The sequence below is a fragment of the Corapipo altera genome, unplaced genomic scaffold (assembly GCF_003945725.1).
Source record: "Corapipo altera isolate COAL_440 unplaced genomic scaffold, ASM394572v1 178, whole genome shotgun sequence".
In the NCBI taxonomy this organism is placed as follows: Eukaryota; Metazoa; Chordata; class Aves; order Passeriformes; family Pipridae; genus Corapipo; species Corapipo altera.
The window spans coordinates 1,210,641-1,225,475 of record NW_020884983.1 but is presented as its reverse complement, the minus strand read 5'-3'; the positions used below and the strand labels follow the sequence as shown (position 1 = coordinate 1,225,475).

General features: G+C 40.7%; 1 protein-coding gene across 1 annotated transcript in view; it reads left to right on the top strand.

Moving 5' to 3' along the window:
- The window catches only part of MKLN1 (muskelin 1), a 94,045-nt gene that overhangs the window by 70,003 nt on the left and 9,207 nt on the right, over nucleotides 1-14,835 (top strand). The window contains exons 12-16 of the mRNA XM_027665964.1: nucleotides 183-312; nucleotides 8,163-8,310; nucleotides 9,312-9,426; nucleotides 11,160-11,299; nucleotides 13,205-13,307. Of these exons, the coding sequence (XP_027521765.1) occupies nucleotides 183-312; nucleotides 8,163-8,310; nucleotides 9,312-9,426; nucleotides 11,160-11,299; nucleotides 13,205-13,307 (636 nt within the window). The remainder of the gene's footprint in view (nucleotides 1-182; nucleotides 313-8,162; nucleotides 8,311-9,311; nucleotides 9,427-11,159; nucleotides 11,300-13,204; nucleotides 13,308-14,835) is intronic.

Below are 14,835 nucleotides of genomic sequence, written 5' to 3'. Positions count from 1 at the left end.
CAGCCTGGTGTGGTGGAAGGTGTCACTGCAGAGGTGTCACCCTATGGCAGGGGGTTGAAACTGTGTGATATTGAAGGTCCCTTCCAAGCCAGACCATTCTGTGATTTTATGATTAATGGTCACAGTTGACCAACATAATTCCTTGAACTTTGTAAAGACTTTTTCTTCCCCCTTCATTGCAGAAAAATCGCTGCTTGTACGTGTTTGGTGGCCAGAGATCAAAGACTTACTTGAATGACTTCTTCAGCTATGATGTGGACAGTGACCACGTGGACATTATATCAGATGGCACGAAGAAAGATTCAGGGATGGGTAAGAGGAGATCTTCATAATCATTTCTTTCCATTGGTACAAATGAGAAATGAGTTGTGAAAGGTGAAATATTGTAAAAGGAGAAATATATAGGTGAGAGGCCAGGTCCAGTGTCCTGTGGGATCAGGTTGGCATCCTTAACTAGCCCTCCATACCCAAGTAAACTCCACAGTATTTAGGTTAAACTTATGCCGGCTCTTCTGTCCTTTCTGTCATTTGACACTGACCACCTTCAGCTCAATACAAATAATTGATGCATGAAACCATATAGCACCTCAAAAGAAAAAAAAAACCCAAACCAAAACAAAGAGCAAAATAAGAATGAAAAATACCTCTTTTGAAACTCTAGCAAAGACACAAAAAAAACCCCCAAACCTGAAAAAAGTTTTTTCTTTAAATCTGGAAAGGAGAAAGTAAATCTTTATTTTTCTGTTTTCGCTAAGTGAGAGATACCATAAAATAATCTGCTTGGTTTGAGATGCAGAAAGGCAGAGAGGATGCTCAGAGACAGAGAATTGGAGGGACAGAAGTTCTTTTGGCTGACAGGAGCTGACCAGAAAGATGAGACCAACCTGTTGTCCTGTTACATTTGTAACAAATATCAGGAAGTGCCAAAAAAAAAGGTAGGAGGAAGGGAGCAAGGCTTCCACTGGAGCTGTGTACCCCAGGCAGAGTTCTGTATGACAGAAATCTTTTAGAAACACCCAAAAGACCTGTAACATAACCATAAAGAACTGATTTTATACCTTTTCTCCTCAAATGACAGAGAAAAATGTTCTTGTTTTTTTCAAAAAGGATTTCTGCTTGTATAAACACATCATTTTCCTGTTACAAACACCATGATTTTCATCATGCAACTCAGAATTTGAAATTGGAGTCTCACTGTGTACTACCATGGGAATATTTCTCAATATTATTTATATTCAGTCCTGATCTTGTTTTCTCTTCTCCCAGTTACCAAAATCCCAGGAAGCTAATTTATCTTGAATTTAGGCTGCCTTTCTTCTTCTGATCAGGCTTCATTTTTAGCAAGTAATTTTGCTGAACGTTTGAAGTGAATTATTGATGGTTACGAGTTATTGTTTGCTTGTTAATCTAGTTATGCCAACAAGGGAGAAAAGTACCCAAGCTCTTATTCTCTGGAGTCATTTATTTACTTGAGTGCTTCCAAGAAGGAACCAGCTTGGATTGTTGACAGTCTCCTTTATTCAGGTGCCTGCGTGTTGCCTGATGCTACTCCACACTCACCCACGCACTGTTTGTTATCCTCAGAGCTTTTAAAGAATTGATTTTTTTTTTTTCCAGGAAATTGCCAGCATTCTGCCATTTTGATCTTTTCAAACTACATTTCTTCGTAGCCAGAAGCCTTAAAACACGTGGCTTTAAGCTGACACCTGTGTCTGCTTCAGATTTTAAAGATACTGAGCTTGTCTTAACAGCTGGAGAAGACACTGAGCTCTGCTTTTCAGAGTATATGAACTGCAAGGCTCAGCTGAGTAAGAGAGACTATAATTTTTAGCCCTCCTCCCCATTCCCACAGGCCCTGAAGTGGTGAATAGAAGATCTTTTCTTTTTTTTTTTTTTTTTAGTAAGAAAATGACTCATTGGACATAATTCACGAGTCGATCTCTCGGTTTACTGTTCTCCTGTGTGCAGGGAGTAAACAAACAGAATCTGAACATTTCCATTGCTTTTGAAAGGAAATGCTGGAATAATTTGCATTTTAACAGGAAGGGAACAAAATGCCTGTTACGTTCAGGCAGCAAATGTTGACAGCACTGTTTTCACCCGAAAAAAGCAAATCTTTATTGTGCTCTTGTTAGGTACTGATGCACCATTTTGATCTGTCTGAACAAAGTGATTCCCTGCCTGGTCTCTGTGAAGTTTTAAGCTGCTCGGTGTGATGAGTCAAGTTGAGGATGCCTGACCTAAATGTTCCTATAAAGTCCCATGATTACATTTTGTTCCTGGCTCACATGTGGCATTCAGTTCTATTCTTAGTTGAGCTATTTTGATTTTTACCCTTTCTAAAAGAACCTAATTGTGCGTTTGTTCGAGTATCTCTTGGAGTAGTGAGAAGATTTTATTAAAAGTAGTAAAACGTATCACTGAGGACTATTAGTATCATGGAGTTGTTGCAATGCTATAAAACTGTGGTGATGATGTGTTGATTTTGCTGCTCTCTTCTTCTGGGTGAGATATTTATGCTGTTTCTTTGCTTTTGTTTTTGCTTGTGATGTTGATCTTTCAAGCAGTTCTGTGTACTGCTGACATGTTTGAAAATAGTGGGTGATAAGTAGCAGTTAAGTTTTCTTAACTTGGAGTAAAGGACATAATTTTGGCAAATTTAGGCATGGAACTGTGATGATGTGTTGGATGTGAAGGAAGGTAGCAGTGGTGGAAACTGAGGCAAGTTTAGTACTGTTGGATAGAGCCTGTGGTTGGAGGAAAGGCAGTTTTATACTCTTAATCACTTTAAAAAGCATATAAACAACACACAGCCAACAAAAAAAATCCCCACCAAGCCCCAAGAAGATATTCCAGAGTGTAACTCTGAAGCACAGGGGGGGTCTAGAGATGCCACCAGTCTCAGGTGGCTCCCCAGGGCTGGACTGACTATTTCTGACTCGTTTAATGCATAATCCATGACTAACCATGGACAGTCATTCCAGGTCTAAGGAAGCTAATGGGAACACTGGTCAAGGTTCTTGTTATAATCCACTCTGGCCCTGACTCAGGTGGTGTGTCAGAGCTCTTGGTCAGAGGGAGAATGTCCTTCTGCACAAGAATGTACATCACCTTTTATCCCTTGGCATCGAATATTGTCCTATGTCAAATGTGAACAAGCCTTAAACCTTCTTGTGACTCCTTGTAATGGTGGAGCGGTTCTTTGGGCAATCTACAAGTAGTTTTTTAGCTAACAGTGAAGATCCTGCATGTTTTGCTGGGCAGGTGCTTGTTCCAGATACAGAACTGTGCACCTGATGGATGGGGAATTTCATGGATAAGTACCACGGACAGAGGCGACACAGCTCAGCCCAGGAAAGCACGGTTAGAAACAAGGCAAAGTCAGAAAAACCTGAATCAAAATAGCACAGCAGCATGGCCAGGATCCAGCTCAGCCAAACAGCTGGAATGTTCTGTTTTGATCACCTGTTTGGGACACCTGACACGTTTTACCTGTGCTCAGGTAAGATCTCCCTTGCCATGGCCAGCACATCCCTGGCCACGGAAGCACTTCTGTTTTGTGAGGGACTGTGCCTGCTTTCATCTTGTGAGGTGCTTCTCAGTCCCAAAATCCTTTCCTCTGCCTGTGAAGGTGAGGAGGAGAGTGGAGAGTCCTCAAATCCCAAGGATGCCCTGCAGGGATACCACAGCTCAGGATTCCATTCAGATTTACTGACTGACCTATTTTTTCCAAAAACTCAGAGAGAACTGAGCATTGGACATTGGATTGTTGCTTTGGCAACATGACAACCAAACTGTTCAGATGGTCTCCTTAGCTGCTCCTTGGCAGGCTGCCAGGTGCAGTCTCATCAGGAAAAATCCAAGAGGATAATCATTATCTTGCTGTGTCAACAGCTGGCTTGTGTGCTGTCACTCAACACTGGAGTTCAGGGGAGGTGCTGCTTCCATCTTATAGGAATTGCAAGGAATGCTATGGAGTAATTTGCAGACCTACCATTTTTAAAAAAATTAATCCATTGGGAAGCACCAGGTTCTGGTGAACAACATTATCCGTGTGATGGAGCTTTCTCCCAATTTTGTAATCACGAGGCATCACAAGGAGGGAGATACTTGCGAGTCATTTGCAGTGGGATTGGCATCACATGTTCTGAGGGTTTCATAACTCAGGTGGCACTAAAAGGCTTCCTTTAATTACCCTTCATGACACGGTCTGTAGACTATAAATTTGTATAATTTGTTTGCCATTGCCACGTTTCAAAGTGTGTTTAAAAACCTGCCATAATGTTCCCTCCAATGTGAGAGCTGAGCTTTCCTTTCCAAAATTCTGTCTGGTGCCATGAGAATATCTGTGAAACCATTAGTTCCACTTCAGGTTGCTCAGAGAAGCTGTGGCTGCCTCATCCCTGGGAAGTGTTCAAGGCCAAGTTGACCTGGGACAGTGGAAGGTGTCGCTGCCCGTGGCAGGGGGTGGGAACTGGATGGTCTTTAAGGTCCCTTCCAGCCCAAACCATCCTAGGATTCCATGATTTCCTACTTTGCAAGCTCTGTCTCTGTGTAAAAGCTGTTTTCTTGCTTCAGTGCTGGCAGCAGCCAGCGCTGAATTTGCACTCAAGAGCCAAAAAATATTCAGCTTTCTGAAATGATCACTGTGATCCAATAAATGCCTGTATGTAGGGGCTCTGGTAGTGGGAACGTGGCTGTTGCACGATTAGGTGTCGCTTTCGGAGAAAAGCTTTTCCCATGTGTTATATTTAAATGGAAATTACATTGCACAGAGCTCCACAGCATCTCATGGAAGCTTGCTCAGGAATTATTGCTTGTTTATGTAACTGGCTGCGAACTCGAGGCCCGTGTGGCTGAATATTGTTCTCAGATATTGAGGCCATGAGCTTTTGATTTTTACTGTATAAAAATAAATTAAAATACTATGAGGATTCAGATTTCTTATTTTCAGTTAGTTACTGCCGTTCTACCCTGGGCTGGTTGATAAGATTAAAGGGGGAAAAAAAATATGCAGTGGCACAGGAAAAACATTTACCATCTACTAGACTTTTTGGGATTGTGTTTAGTGATTTCTCTCTACAGCTTTTCCTCTTCATAGCGATCTGTTGTCATAGGAGCCAAGTTAAAGTCGAGTAAACACGGGCCAGTGTTCAAAACAGACCTCAGCCCTCAGTCACTGCCTCGTCCCTCGAGCTGGCTGCCCACAGCTGACCCCAGAGGTGCCCTGAAAGCTGTGGAATCAGTGCAGCTTTGCTCCAAATCTGATCTTGCATCTCTGTGAAGAAGCAGAAGTGAGGGAACTCCCATGGAGCCATTCCTACCACTTTATTCACCCCTTGGATCTAATACATTGCAAACAGCAGGTCATGCAGGGCTCTGGTTCTCACCCCTCGTTGTTTAGGGTTTTTTTTCCCTCCAAGTCCTAAAATGAAACAAAATACATTGTAAGCAGTCAGTTACTGCCACTGTTGCAGGTTCATTTTTTATAGGTTCAGTTTTGTTGCTTCAGTTAAATTCCCTTCCCAACGTACATTTTGTTACCTAAATATCCCAAGTATTTTTCCAAGGTTTCCAGCCCGTGTCCCTCTCTAATACTCTGACTGCATTCATTTGAATTATATCCAGCATTTCCTGCCAGCCTGCTGTGCTTGCAGATGATGAACCTCTCTTACCCTCTAGTGGAAGTATTTCAGTCCTGAGGATTTTTATGGAGCCTTTTTGCTCTTGTCAAGGATCAGACTTTCTTGGAAAACATCTTTTTCTATTGGTTTTAAAACATCCCAGCATCTCGTGCTCACTGTGTAGTGTCTTGTCTTATTTTCTTTTTATCTTCAGGGACTTGTTTACCAAATTTTTGTTGTCTTGTGGGGTTTTTAATCATGTTACATTGAACTTTCTAGTTTTGTCTTCCTCTGCAGAAGACTTGATGTGAACTTTTTCCAGCCTAAGGCACTGCTTAAATATGGTTTCTACACAGTTGCTTAGATAGGTCACAGAGTTTTATGTAAGTTGCTCCTTGTCTTAGGCCCTTAGTAACTGTAAGGTTTTATATTTCTGCTATTTTTCTAGACATTCTGCATTTCTAACAGTCAAGAAGAGACTGAGGGAAGCCTGAAATTACTTGACTTGAATTGAGGTTTGATTGCAGTTGCTGCAGATGAATTCTGTTCTTAATATCAAGAGGGAAAAGAAAAAAAAACAGCAGCGCTGAACTTTGGCAGCTTTTCCCTCCTTCATTATTTAAATAATAATTTCAGCTTCAGGAAATCGAGATACAACATTCATTTATTTAACAACATTTCAGGAGGAGGGATGGGACTTCCACAGACAAGTTTCAGATGCTTTTGGTATCAGTGGTAATAGAGGGACCGTCTTCCTCATGATTATAATAATTTTCATTTCAATGAGCCTGAAGTATTAATGCTCTGAAGGTTTGCATGGTTTGGTTTGTTTTTTGTTTTTTTTTTCTAATATTCCCGGCATGGTCTCAAATGTTCAAAGCAGCAGATAGGGTTGCAAAGACATTTTCCATCTACATTAGCATTGCTGATCAAATTTAGATGGCTCTGCTGCCAGAAATGTCTCAAATAGGCCTTGAGTTGAATCCTTCTGGGTCAGCAATTTGGTCCCTGACTATGGCAGCAGCATATTATATAATACTTTTCAAAAATTGGCAATATTTAGTCTATAATTGTCTTTTTATTCTCAGTTTCCTTATGGGCTGACTTTCAGTCCTCATTTCTTATTAAAAAGACATAATTATTAAGTTACTGTCTTTGTGGTTTGCAGGTAAAACAAGGTGTGTAGTCATTGTTGTACCAGCCTTATTCCCTGATATTTTTTCCTCTTCTCTGCCACCCATTTGCTTATAAACAAGAATAATTTTCCTTTAAAACTCTGTGGCAAAATTTGAGGTCAAACTAGGCAGGTTTGCGAAACCACAAGGAAGGATTCTGTCAATGGGACACTGAGAATGAATTATCTGAATTTATTCCAGTTTCTACTTAATTTTACATAAGAATTAACCATTTTTAATTTTTTTAAAGAAATACTTGGGTTCTGTGGTGTGAACAAACACTTCGGGAGAGCCTTAAATTGCAGAAAACCAAATTCTACACAGAATTTCTTAATTAGTTTGTTACTTTCCTGGCCTAGCAAATGAAAAGAGTGAGGTACGAGAATGAAACCTGTGATGGAATGGGCTTCCAAAATACCATTTTGTGTCTTCTGAAACAGCAATATTAAATGGTTTATTAGCCTAGGGCCCGTTTTCTAGGCCGTGGGTGCAGTTTAGTTTAATTGCAAGGAAGAATTTGCAAAATAGGAGAGTTCTGAGAATTTTTCATGCCAAAATCTTGACCGAAGGCCAGGAACCTTCACCAGCCTTTGTAAACTGACCCAGAAAGAGAAAGGAGACAAACAGGATCTGTAAACAAAGATCACGTGCCCTTCCCAAATACATTTTGGGAGGATGGTTGCCTAGGGAAACAGGAAATGGGGAATTATACAACAAACAAAAAGGACTGCCAAGCAAATTTGCTGACCTTTTTTCGGGGAATTGTGATGAAAACTGTTGGAATCCGCAGGATTTCACCATATCTCTGAATCCGAAGGTAGAACAGAAGAACAGTTTGGTAATTGCACCACAGTTATTTGGGAAATACAAAAGTTTTCCTTGGCATCTTTGTCCTGGAGGAAGCAATGCAGGGCCGTGAGCTGTGTGGTCATGAGTTCATCTTGAATTTTTTTGGAGTTTCCCAGCTTTTTGCAATTAAACTTTTTGGAATCAATGCTTCCTTTTAGGGATGAGATAATAACAAAATAACTCCATTCATATTTGCAAGGGTCATCTGGTCACTTAGCTCTGTTGTTTAGGCAGCTTAATCCTCATTTCTGAGCTGGTAGTCTCACAAATAACTCTCTCCATATCTTTCTCTACGAAACAGCAGCTCACAGAATGTTTTGTTTCCTTCCACGAGTCACAGATAAGAAGGGAAGAAGAGAATTTGCATTGGACTTGGCTTTAGCTGGGAAGGATTCAGCCTCTGGATGATAATCTGCTGAGTTGCAGGGAGAGGGAAATGCCTTTGCCTGATGCTTGGATCCCTTCCCGAGTCCTCCGTTATTTGCAGCGTGTAACTTTTATTTTCTTTTGTCAGTTCCAATGACAGGTTTCACTCAAAGGGCCACCATTGATCCGGAACTGAATGAAATCCACGTCTTGTCAGGGCTCAGTAAAGACAAGGAGAAGCGGGAAGAGAATGTAAGGAATTCATTCTGGATTTATGACATTGTGAGGAACAGCTGGTAAGTCATAAATTCTTAACTTCTACACTGACTTACTTTGGAAAGCAATCCTGTCTCCCAAGGAAATGTAACCTCTGTTGGCCCTGGAATGATGATGTTGAAGACAACTAAGTTCCCCCGAGGCACCTCTTTTTCCCCATAGTCTTTAAATACACCATGGCAATAATCTCCCAAATGAGGGAGAGAAATCAAGTGAATTATTGGAGCCAGGTGGAGGGGACAAGGGGAAGTGAGCAGTTATAAAAGGCTTTTCCTGTAGGAAGTGCTCAAGGCCAGGATTCATCATCAGTGCAGCAAATTCAGTCAAATGTAAGTTGATAATACTGGTGCAGTTGATAACTGGTACATGGTGCCAGTTATTAGAAACTGAGGAAACTGGTGCATGTGAATGGTGATGGAGAAGTGTCCATGGCATATCCACTATTCTGAGAAAAGATATCCTGGTCTTGTTTGCTGTGTTCTGATTTCCACTGTCCCTTTTCGGAGCTGGCAGAGTTTTTGTATTCCAGGTCTCTTCTAATGTGGGGGTCAATCACTTTGAAAGGTGCGAATGTTGTTTTCTAAAAATGGATTTTCAGTTACAACTTAAGTCTGCTTGGAAATCACTGATTGATTTAAGTGATTACAGCTTTGCTGTAGTCCATGGTCTAAAGCTCTGGGTCCAAGTTGTTTTTCTCCATAATAAAAAATACTTCATGCTGACAATTCTGTGGGCAGATAGTGTAACATCTAAAGATACCCCCAAAGCTCATGACAGATAATTTTTTAGAATTTTTTTTGTGTTTGGCTTATGCTTGAGGACTGTGTTCAACCAAGGTGACCTCTTGGTTGGATGGGTTTCTTTTGTAGAGCTAAGAATGGGGATGGGATAATAGAGGACAACATGTAGAGAAGTAAGAAAATCTTTGGTGTTATACACCATTTGTACCTTACAGCCTTTCAGCAACTTTTCCTACTTCCTCTAAGTCCTGCTAACCATTATTTACTGCCTTGTATTTCAGGTCATGTGTCTATAAGAATGACCAAGCAGCAAAAGAGAATCCAGGTAAAAGCCTCCAGGAAGAGGAGCCCTGCCCAAGGTTTGCCCATCAGCTGGTGTATGATGAGTTGCACAAGGTATGAGGGTCCAGATAAATACATGATTTTTTTAGTCCTACAGCTCTTGAGATGTAGTTGTTTCCTCAAAGATGGTACAATGAATATAAGTTTTTTGTTTAGTGCTGATGTTTGGATTAATATGGTGAGTAACTTTCATTTAACTTCCCATATTTTGAAATAAAATGCTGAGCTTCTTTTTATGTCACTACGAGGCAGACACGAGAGCTGTTCTCACACTTCAAAACATGTGAATCTTCCTTCATTATCCTCAGGGATTTAATCTCACAATCTGTTAGTGACTAAATGGTCTCAGTTACCAACATTTCTAGGAAAAATCTGAATGAACTAATCTCAGTTGAGAATCTTCTGTACCAGAGGTGCCTGACTGGGCCCTGCATGTCAGAAGCAACTGTCATTGTTCAGCACTATCAGACACATTCATGCTTAAATAGACTTAAAATTGGTTTTAGTGTACCTGACTGCTCAGTAAACTTAGGATTTTGTGCATATTAACCAGTAAAGCACAAATCCACAGATTAGGTTCATAAATTCATCAACCCATGAATTTAAATTACTGTGAGAAACTTACTGAACCTTTCATGGATATTTTCCAGTTAAACTCTTTCTAAAAATTCTTTTTAGTCTGAATTGAAGAACAGAAATACATTTTAGTCTTGCACTCAATGGGATGGCAATTAAATCTGGAAAACCCAACTAGCCCAAAACTTTGGGGATAAGGGAGATTTGAAGGAAGAATAGGTGCAAATTCCATATGGAGAACTTGCATTGCTTTTTGTCTTCACAGACTAGCACTGACTGTAAATACTGCTCTGCCTTTATTTCTAAGTGTAAGGTACCCTGAGACTGAGAGTAGTATTTTATAAGTTACTCTGAAGGTTGCTAAATCATTGCAGTTGCCCAGCTTTATCTGATGAGCTGTTTGATGTGCTTGTTTTGAAGAGTCTTTATTTTTAGAAACCTCTGTTCCAATGACCTTTCTAAACTCCTCTGATATAAATAAGGAGAGCCTACAGCAGTGGGATGCAGAATACATTGTTTTGAGTGATTATTTTTAAAGCTGTGGGGAAAGGTAGCCTGTTGGACTTGTTAAACCTCAGTATTTGAAGATCCTTTGTAGCATGTTTAATGTCAACAGTTCAGAGTCTGAAATTACCAAATGATGGGAAGAAAAATACAGTGAAGAAATAAACAGTCCTTTTTGTAACACTTCCACTCTTCTGGAAGTTTGCCTCTCTCTGTAAGTCTAGTCTTGCATTTCAGAGACAGACAGGTCGAATTAAAGCTCTTCAGAATTTATGGGACATGTGGGGATGTTGATCATCTCCCAGGATTATGCTGGACTGGGCTTGCTGTCACTTTACTTTGAGCGTCTTTAGGACTTCCCACACACTTGGTTGGTGCTTAAGGATCTATCATGCTCATAGGTTTTTCCTAAAGAAAGAGTGTGTGTGGGTTTGGGATGTTTGTTTATAAATATCTCAGGAATCTGCTAGAGGTAGGTTCTAACAGTGCAGCTTTTTTATTATCTTCAAATGTAAGTGGTTTAAGAGAACTTTCTTCATCTCCTGAGGGACAAAATGAGGCTAATAAAAAGATGGAGCAACTTGACTAAAAGGCAGAATTTCTCCCTCAATAATAAACCTCTCCAAAGCTACTGACGTAGTGAATTGTCCTTGTTCAGTGCATGTACACAGTCAATCACCTTTTTGATCTGCCTCTCATTTCCTTAGGTTCATTACTTATTTGGAGGGAATCCTGGTAAATCCTGCTCTCCAAAGATGAGATTAGATGATTTCTGGTCTCTGAAGCTCTGTCGACCTTCAAAGGAATACCTGCTAAGACACTGCAAATACCTCATCAGAAAGCACAGGTATAGAAACAAAAGTGGTTTGCAATTTTGCAATTTTCTTTTCCAAGTGTCCCTTTTTTTTTTTTAAAGTTGATGAAACTTGGAATATCTTATACCATTTTGGGAAATGTCATTTTATTGGTTATATGGAGTAGATGATCTTCAAAGTCCCTTCCAACCCAAACCATTCTATGATGCTGTGCTATGATGGTCTGCAGGTTTCTTGGTTATTTTTTTAAATTATTTTAATAAAACGCAGCAGGGCAGAACTAAACTACAAAATTAACTTTGTTCTGCTTTGACTGTGTTATTCTAAAACTAGAAAAATGTGGTGTGGGGGGAGTCACGGGGAATTTTTAGATTCCCTTTTTCAGTCTGCTGCTCATCAACATGTGTTTTGGTGCTGTCACCTCCCAAGGAAATGGAGTATGTTTTGGAAACACTGTGCTAGGAGATAGTAACAGCTCACAAGGATGCTAATGAAGTCTGGGGGCTGGATGCCTTTGCACATCTGAGGCTCAACTGTGGTGAGGTCATCAGAGTTTCTCATTCAGAAACTCCTGAAAGAGCTCACTTAGGCAGAATTCAACAAAGCAATGCTTCTTGCACTCTGCATGCTTCAGAGCTGCCTTATATTTGCTATTTAGGGCAACAGCTTTTCAAAATCAAGCTTAGGGTGTTGCCTTAGTCAAGAAATTGCAGCAGAAAACAGCCTTTCAAGACCCAGCAAATTATTTGAAGCCAATAAATAACTCTCCCTGCATTCCTGGGGAGAATACTTTGTTATCAGGTTCTGCCAAGAGCTGGGAGGTCAGGTTTTCCTGATGGTATTTTACCTCTGAGGCTGCAAGAAAATTTCTGCACTCAACTCACAACCACTGTGCTGGATGGGGCCTTTTAAGATCAGGCACACAGTAGATGTGAATACCTACAAAAATTAATAAAGGCCTTACCCAGTTATCTGGGAGGCTTATTAAACCCAGATGTGGTGGTATGGAAATGCAGCTGTGCAGCCTCCAGGGACAGCTCTGGATTATTTGTTTTTACTTGCTTAAATTGCACTCAAAGGAAGTGTTGCTGTGTATTGTCTGGCAGAAATTTGGGGTTTATGCACCATGCTCCCCCATTTTTGGGTTCCCTGTGAGGGAACCAAACCTGACCAGCCGAGGTGTGATGGGTGCTTGGCTGGAGTTGCATCTTTAGCCAGTTTCAAAATTTGGGCTACACGTGTCCACTGTGATATAAATAGCCAAGTAAATGACCCAAACAAAACAATAACAATATGAGAAGATGACAGTATGATACTGCACTGGCTGGATAGGTAACAGAAGGGAAAAGATCATTTTAAACCTCATCCTTTTTAGGCTTATGCATCCAATCAATGCTGCAGGGTCAGAACTCTGCTCACTGAGGATGTTGAGCCCAGAATCATTTTCTCAGGGCTCTATTAACTTCTTCAGGGAATTAACAGAAGTTGCAGTTTCTGTTTGTTGAAAGACAATGGGGAAATAATGGTGGTGGTGAACAGGATTTTTTAGGTACCTGTGCTCTTTCCAGAGGTGGGATATAAATATCCCTGGGACTGAAGTGCTCAAGGCTTGCCTGTGTCTGAACTGTGCTACTCACACCTTACAAACCAAACAAACTTAAAATGTTTTATATATATACATCAAGAACTTACTGTATGTATGCTTTTGAATATTTTCAGTAAGAGTGTGATGCTTTGCTCTTGTAACTCCCTTACACCCCCCCAAAAAAATCCTCCTCCACGTTTCAGTCTGTATTCCCCCAAATTACGGGCTGAGCTGCCACTAACGTGGTTTTCTTTGGAAATGCTGGTTTTGATAGATGGGTTTTGCTCTTTGTAGAACTGGTAGTACTTAGCCCTGAAGGAAGTGGCTGTGCTCAAGTTTTCTGTCTCTTCAGGTTTGAAGAAAAAGCTCAGACTGACCCTCTTAGTGCACTGAAGTACCTGCAGAATGACCTGTACGTGACTGTGGATCACTCGGACCCTGAGGAGACAAAAGAGGTAAGGGCTCAACAAATCCTTGTCTTAAAGAAGCTTAAACTGTTCTCAGTAAAAATTGTGAACCTCTTAAACCTTGTTTTTATTCAGTTTTCAAAAGCTCTACAGTGCCCAATGCTTTATCACATATTTCTCCCTCCTGAAGTTCACCTTGCTTTAGAAACAGTCATTTACCTGCAGGTCCAGACAAAATAGCTTTTGTACTCCTAAGGGTGAAGAGTAGGCCTTTGTTTTAATTCCAGCATACTGGTGTGTATTTTGGGAGCTTTAATTGAATTGTAAACTCTCTGAAATGTCACAAGTCTATAGTTGGTTGTGTGGTAGAAAATGAGTAGAAACTTATTCATGCTGCCTTTTGACTTGTCAATATTCAGCAGCTCCTGGGAGGGGGAAAGAGGTTTTTCCTGAGGTGATCAGTGTTTCTGGAAGTAATTTGTATATATACATTTCTTGCTACCCTTAAAATCTTATTTCCTCTGCCTTTTGAATATTATCCAGTAGGCATGTTTTTTTATTTAATCCAGGAATTTGTTTCCATTTCCTGTTTTGATTCCAGCACCGCAGTAACGTGTCACTTTACAAAAGGGATTAAAGAAATAGTGAGAAGTGACACAGAAAGTGGTTGATTTGACTTCATCACTAATTTCCATATGGAAAGATGTGCATTCAGCTCCCGTGGGGGAGATGGGGAAAACTCCATGGTTCTTACTGTCTTCTTGCCTTAATGACTTTGGAAGTCATTCAGCAGCTCCTTTTCTAGAATTGTGATAGGAGAACGGGCATTTCTACTCCATGCTGAGTCCCTGGATTAAATCACTTAATCTGGTGGGTTTAAGCTGCTCCTTTAGATAAAAAAAAAGATTATACAGCCACTGAAAGCTTTTGGGGGAGAATATTCTGCTTGTGTGTGCACAGTGTAGAATTGTAGGGTTAGAGTTATGAAAAAAATGTGTACTCTTACCAGGATCTTGGAACTGGTCACATTTGTCATAAATTCTGGTCAACTTTTATAAACATCTGATCCAATATGTCTGTGTGTTCTGTTACATGGTTTCTCATTTAAATTGTCCCATATCAAGTTGTTTGACATCCTTTCTAGTCATTTCTAGCATAGGAAAGACAACGGATGATTGTGCTGTTCTTAGGGTAGAAAAAGGAGATATTTATATTTTTATTTTTCCCCAGTTATTCACTGTCTTCTACCAGTGTAGCAGCACTTTCATGGAATCCTTTGGGTTGGAAAAGCCCTCTAAGATCAAGTCCAGCCATTAACTCGGCACCATTAGCCAAGGCCACCACTAAACCGTGTCCTCAAGTACCACATTTACACGTCCTTTAAATCCCTCCAGGGTTGGGGGCTCCACCACTGCCCTGGGCAGCTGTGCCAATGCTTCACAACCCTTTTGGTGAACTCTTTCCTCGTATCCAATCTTAACTTGAGGCCATTCCCTCTTGTCCTGGTGCTTATTACTTGAGAGGAGACCAGCCCCCCCCCCCCCCCCCCCCCCCCCCCCCCCCCCCCCCCCCCCCC